Source organism: Arachis ipaensis, chromosome B04 (assembly GCF_000816755.2).
Source record: "Arachis ipaensis cultivar K30076 chromosome B04, Araip1.1, whole genome shotgun sequence".
NCBI lineage: Eukaryota > Viridiplantae > Streptophyta > Magnoliopsida > Fabales > Fabaceae > Arachis > Arachis ipaensis.
Genome location: NC_029788.2, coordinates 125,375,816 through 125,382,352, shown reverse-complemented (window position 1 = coordinate 125,382,352; position 6,537 = coordinate 125,375,816). Strand labels below are relative to the sequence as shown.

Sequence of the window (6,537 nt, the reverse complement as noted above, 5' to 3'; positions counted from 1 at the left end):
AAAAAGGGTATGAATTTTATATCTGCAGATTTTTAATATCTTATATTTTGTATTAAACAAATGTCAATTAACTATTTATAAGAGCACTTGCTAACAAAAGTCATTTTAGATAAATAAATTAAGAAAAAAAATTGTATTTAGAAATAATATTTTAAAAGTAAATTTAAAATTGTTAACATAATGATTCAAATCTGTTGGTCTAAATTTTGTATCTGAAATAATAAGGAATCTAATTTGACTTTGACTCAATTTTAAAAGAATAATATTATACATATAAATCTTTTTGTTAAATAAATTTAATCAAGTTAGTTTAATATAATAAAAATTAGTTATGATTAGTATTATTATTTAATTTAATTAGACTTAATTTATAAAAAAACATAAATGCGTAGTATTATTTGTCTTGATAACAGTAATCTATGTGCTGTCGGACTATCCGACCTGAGACCCAAACTATATAGCAGCAGCAAGGGGTCATTAGTAAGAAATTTCACATCACATTTTCTCTATTTTATAGACATTTTTTTCAAGTTGGTAACCACCAAAAATCATTAGATAATAGATTAATAGGTGTGAAGTGATTTAACCTCCAGGAAAAAAGGTAAAATCTTCGTATCTTAAAATGTAATGTTCACTACCCTTAGAAGGATGAGAATACATCAGTGTCCAATACTGAAAACCATTTTTTGAATACCTTAAAGAAATTTTAATTAGAATTAAGCACAATTTGGAGATTGAAATTTTTTTACTATCACTCACTCTCACGCAAGAAGCATGAATTATTACAAAGCACACAACACCGTGGTAACATTGACATATAAAGCCCCATTATTGTTACATATATTCATCTGCATGCTAACCAGTACAACCAGCTAGCCATAACACAAACATTTTAGTTGCGGCGCCGGACGGTAATAGGACTCCTAACTATGTGCTTTCCATCCGACCATACCAATGCACCAAATTGATATTTGTAACGCTGTATCACACTTGATGTCTGCACAATAACCTTAAATGTTTTCTTTTCATACATCTTCGTGAAGGTCAAGGAATTGGGCACAACAGTAACTTCGGATCCATCCACTTTGGCTGTTGCATTGTATGTGCCAGGAGGGCCTACATTTGTGAGTGTGCGCTTAACTGTTACCGGATCCAACCCAAGATTTGGCAATGTAATAGAAGGGTAGTTCAAGTCATTTACGCTATGACTTCCCCTACAAACGAAAGTGCTATTGTAATTAAGTGCTGAGATGAGTTGTTGATTGTATCCGGAGGCACACAAGAAGGTGAGGTAGTCTTTCAATCCTATATCATAAACCAATCCTGGCTCTATTGCAAGATCTGGTTGAACATGTCCTGACCCATAATCAAAAGGACCAGCCAACTTGTCATCAAATGCATCTTGGATTGGCCTGTTTGTGTTGTCCCTTGTGGTTGCTGCAAGCAACCAAGCACATACAATGAATAGGTTATAAACATATCTTATGGGGAAAAAAATTCCCATGCATAAGTAAGGCATAACTTTAAATTGAGGGCTCAACATTTTAATGTATAATTGAATGAAGGCTCAACCTTATAATTGGAACACTTAAAACAATAAATATACATAAAGACTCAAAAATAAAAATAAATAAATAAATAAACCCACTAATACTTAACAATATAACTTTTGAAGAGTATTATCAAATTTGAAGGGATAGTTATTTAATTAATAAAATATATAGTATCCAAATCATTGTTTTAAAAATCAGACCGAATCTAAAAAAATCGATAAAAACCGTTTTTATATATCAATGATCTATTAATTATAAATTTTAATATCCATGTAACAAAAAATCAGTGTAACGGTAGCAAACCCACATGAGAATATTAGTAATTGTATACGTATATATTACCAGTAGTCATAATTGCTGATTTAATAGCTGCGGGGCTCCAAGTAGGATGCAGAGTTTTGAGAAGTCCAGCAATACCAGAAACATGAGGAGAAGACATAGAAGTTCCTTGAAGCACATTGAATTCAAAGCGGCGAGGATCTTGTAGGAGGGTAGTGGGGCTTGTGCCTAGTGAATAGGCAGCAAGTATGTTCACTCCAGGTGCAATTATATCAGGCTGAAACAAAAAAACAAAAAACAAAACCAGTCACATGTAATTAAAGATCATATTTTGTATATACGTACATACATACATACCTTGAGTATGGATGGCTGAATCTTATTGGGTCCTCTTGATGAGTAGGAAGCCATCACTGGAGCTGGCTTCCTTCCAATCACTGTTTTTGCTGGGGAGAGCTTTACTGTAAGAGACGGGCTCGGTGGAGCGCTGCAATGGCAACTATCTTTAGTGCATTGCACTTATAGGTTGTTTTACTGAGAGTTCCATATTGAAAATGTTCATTGCATTGTTTTGACACTATTAGTTTCTTGTAAAGTAAACGACGTAAGAGAAGGATTTGTAGTTACGTGGCAGTTATGACGTCATAATAAGTATTTTGCACTTTAGGAGGAGGATGGAGAGATTTTGGAGGTTGACTGCCAAGATTTTTTTTTTGAGCTGGTTGCCCGTGATAACTCACACTAGGAACCATGTGAGCCTCATCGGTAAGTGTTTTCCCTTGTTGCTTTTGATTTTGCAACGACATTGCCAATGCACCCGCGGATTTGGCTTCCAAACCCTCAACAACTGATTTTATATTATCTTTTCTGATGCAATTCACAACTTTGCCTTTAACTTTTGCCGGGTCAAGTGTTCCTGGCTTACAAAATTGACTGACAAAAACAGCAGCAGCAATAAAGGAAAAAATGGTTAAAAAACAGGCGTTTACTTTATGCCAAATTTATGAGTAACAGTAAGAGTACTTACGCATCTTTGATTGTTGCATTGGCAAGTTTACCATCAGTAGCAAGGATAAAATCGAAGGCTTCGTCAGGTCGCAATGTTACTGAAAGACTGCCTCCCTTAAAATTGAATAAGTACTTTTAAAATTTGATATAAAATCTATAATCAAATGACATATATAATAATAAACAATAAAGTAAGGAATTATGAGTATATGAAATCTTATAATAGAGAGTAAAAGCAGAGTATTAAGGTAGATGATGATGATGATGATGATGCATACTAGGATTTTGCGACCGTCACTAAAAGTAATGGTACTGGTGAAGTCCCTGTCAATGGTGCTAGCACCAATAGTGAATATCCAAGGAGCCCCATTGACAACAGTGCCGGGATAAGGTCCATCATTTCCAGCCGATGCGACGCACAGAATGTTGTTAGACATGGCATGGAAAGCCCCTAAGCTGACCCCGTCGGTTAATATATCTTCAGCGGTTACACCCCGTCGGCCACCGACAGAGAGATTGATGATATCAACGCCGTCGTTGATGGCTTGGTCGATTGCGCTCATGATATCGCCCTCGTTGCAACTGTTTTCGTCTGTTCTGGACCAACACACTTTGTACGCTACAACCCTGGCCTTTGGAGACCCACCCTTTGCGGTGCCGTTACCAACTGCAAACACATGTGCTCCTGGGACGAAATCTCCCCCGGCGGTTGATAGAGTGTGGGTCCCATGCCCCTGTAAGTCACGCGCTGTACGCTCATTTGGATTCACCTTCCCATTTGCTGCCTCAAACACATCGCTGAAAAATCTTGCTCCAATAAGCTTCCTGAAAATCCATTATCAGCTCACCTTAATCTCATGTTAGAGGAAAATTTTCAAAGATTCATACAAGGTAATGCTATAGGTTAAGTATAATCTAAAGAGGAGTGTTAGGGTTCAACAAGTTTTGTGATTTGTAGTCATTAATTAACTATTACTTATTTTATTTTTAAGAGTTAATAGTCAAAATCGTCCCTGAAAGATACCTCAATCTCCATATGAGTCCCCGAAAGATAAAGTTAATCAAAATCGTCCTTGAAAGATGACGGACATGACCACGTTAGTCCTTCCGTCATCTCGTCCGTTGAGCTAGCTAACGTTAGGTGACGTATTCCATTAAGTACCCACGTGGCTCAGTAACAAAACGACGCCGTTTTGATTCAATAGCCTCCAGATCTTGATACGACGTCGTTTAGTGTCCAGGTCTTGATACAATCAACCTTCTATCTTCCTCAACCTTCCCAAAGTCGCGTAGATCCTTAACCAATAACCAATAACCACTATCCCGGTGCTATAGTTATCCACAACTTTACCAGTGCCACCATCTGTCACAAGCATTTATTCCTCATCTTTAACTCTAACCAATTCTTTCCCTGTGTCTTTTTTCTCACAAATTGAGCCCCGGTTTATGTGCAGGAGTGACTTTGGAAGGTTGGGTCATGGCGATCACAGCGATTTGCTGATTCCTCATCCAATTACAGCATTACATGGTCTCAATAGGTAAAGCAAATTGCTTGTGGGGACAGTCATTGTTTAGCACTCACCACCATCTGTCACAAGCATTTCATCATACAGCTTCCTTGCAACCTCAACCTTCCCCCTTTTGACCAAACAATTCAGCAACGAATTAGAAGCGACAACACTAGAGAAACAACCATGCACTTCCCGCACTGTATAGAATAACCGTAGGGCAGCATCAACTATCCCAGAATCTCCGTAGACTCGAATCAGAGAGTTCAAAGGCTCATGGGTAGGCTTCAAGTTCCCAACTTTCATGCTGTTCAGAACCAGCTCAATCTCGAAGAACACTCTGAATCTTGCCAAGAGCTTAAGAAGAGAGGAATAAGCAAAGCCATCGAAGGAACAAGAAAAGGGTCTCGAGTTAGCCCAGTCGAAGAACTTCAAACCCAGCTCGGGGTCGTGTATTCAGTCTAGAACGAAATGGGCAACGTCCGAAACTAGAACCCAGATTCTGCAAAGCGAGACTCGAGGGAGTCCCGCCAATGGGCGTGGATTGCCAGTATTCGAACGGCGTCAATAACGAGTGGGACTGAAGCAGGTCGGCGTAAAGGTGGTGACTTTGGGGCGGTTACGGGGTTTGATTCAAGCGAGGATGACCTTTGACATTGGATTTTGAGTGTTATGGTGCCAATCATTTGTGAAAGACAAGCTCTCTTCTTGGAGCTGTTTGATTGTAGACCGCGATTTATTTATCATTGAATTTAGGATTAGGATTCATCATCTAAGGGACTGATTTGATTTTTTTTAACATACTTACCTTGTCAGCAACTCCAGCGTACACGTAGGCGTCATCCACCTAGGCAGTCAACGGAACACGTCACCCAACGTTAGCCAGCTCAGCAGACGAGATGACGGAAGGACTAATGTGGTCATGTCCGTCATCTTTCGGGGATGATTTTGATTAACCTTATCTTTCAGGGACCCATATGGAGATTGAGATATCTTTCAGGGACGATTTTGAATATTAACTCTTATTTTTAATGAGTAAGTGTTGGCCAAATTTTAAGAAAAAGAAGAGATATATGTCACTGTAGAAGAAGGTTGTGTGCTCGTGCAATAATTTAAATCCTGAACAGTTATTGTCCACTCAAACATTACTAACAAAGGGGGTTTATGGAGAGATATATGTCACTTGCAAATAAAAGAATAACATGTCAGACAAAAGATGATTGACAGACTTGCTATGGAAGTAGGAGATGGTAGATCAACCAGATTTTGGGAGAATACATGGCTACGGTCGGAAAAGCTGAAAGACTCCTTTTTGAGACTCTTCTTGATTTCACATAATAAATGATATGTTATTGGGGATTGCGGGTTTTGCGATGGGATAGAGTGGGTATAGAATTTCCAATGGATGAGGGAAGTCCACCAATGGGAGACTGAGAGCTTGAATCAACTGCTTGATATTTTGCAAGCTGTGAGATTGATAGCAAGCGTACAAGATAGAATGGTCTGAAAATTTAACAAGAAAGACATTTATACTACTAACTTATTTGTGCAGGCTTTGCAGGTAGAGACTTTAACAGAAAATATCCTTAACTACAAGTTTACAAATGGAATATGGAAATGACTAGTGACTCCTCGAGTTGAGCTGTTTACTTGGTTTGTGCTAGTAGGTCGAGTTAATACAAAGGATCGGTTAAGTAAATTGTGCATCATTGACCAAAGTGACAATATTTGTGTTATATGTAACAAGGAAGTTGAATTAGTTCAACATCTATTTGTTATTTGTGAGTTACTTGACAGGTATGGTGCGCATGGCTTAATCATGTGGATCGGATTTGGAGCATCCCAAGCTCTATAAAAGAGCACTTTGAGAGTTGGAGGACGATGCCTTTGAGAAAAGACATGTGGAAAAAATGGCTAGTGGGCTTCTTCTCAGTTATATGGAATATCTGGTTACATAGAAATGATTTCATTTTTCGGAACAAGAAGACAACGGATGTAGTGAAATGTGTTGCTAGGTCGTTTTGTTTCTATAGGGAGTGGTGTGAAAACTGACTCATGTTGTTGATGGCTATGCCGGAGATGACATGGGAGTTGCTTGGCTATATTTCTGTCCTTGTACGCTCCACCGAGTGTATTGAGCTTATTTTCTCTTTCAAAAAAAAAAAGTGCTAGCCATAAACTTTCTCTAA

General features: G+C 38.2%; 1 protein-coding gene across 1 annotated transcript in view; it reads right to left on the bottom strand.

The window, feature by feature from the left end:
- Positions 776-6,537, bottom strand: part of LOC110262458 (subtilisin-like protease Glyma18g48580) — an 8,051-nt gene continuing 2,289 nt past the window's right edge. The window contains exons 6-11 of the mRNA XM_021121955.1: positions 3,119-3,665; positions 2,860-2,954; positions 2,460-2,765; positions 2,190-2,319; positions 1,896-2,109; positions 776-1,437 (exon numbers count right to left, since the gene is read on the bottom strand). Of these exons, the coding sequence (XP_020977614.1) occupies positions 893-1,437; positions 1,896-2,109; positions 2,190-2,319; positions 2,460-2,765; positions 2,860-2,954; positions 3,119-3,665 (1,837 nt within the window). The 3' untranslated portion in view covers positions 776-892. The remainder of the gene's footprint in view (positions 1,438-1,895; positions 2,110-2,189; positions 2,320-2,459; positions 2,766-2,859; positions 2,955-3,118; positions 3,666-6,537) is intronic.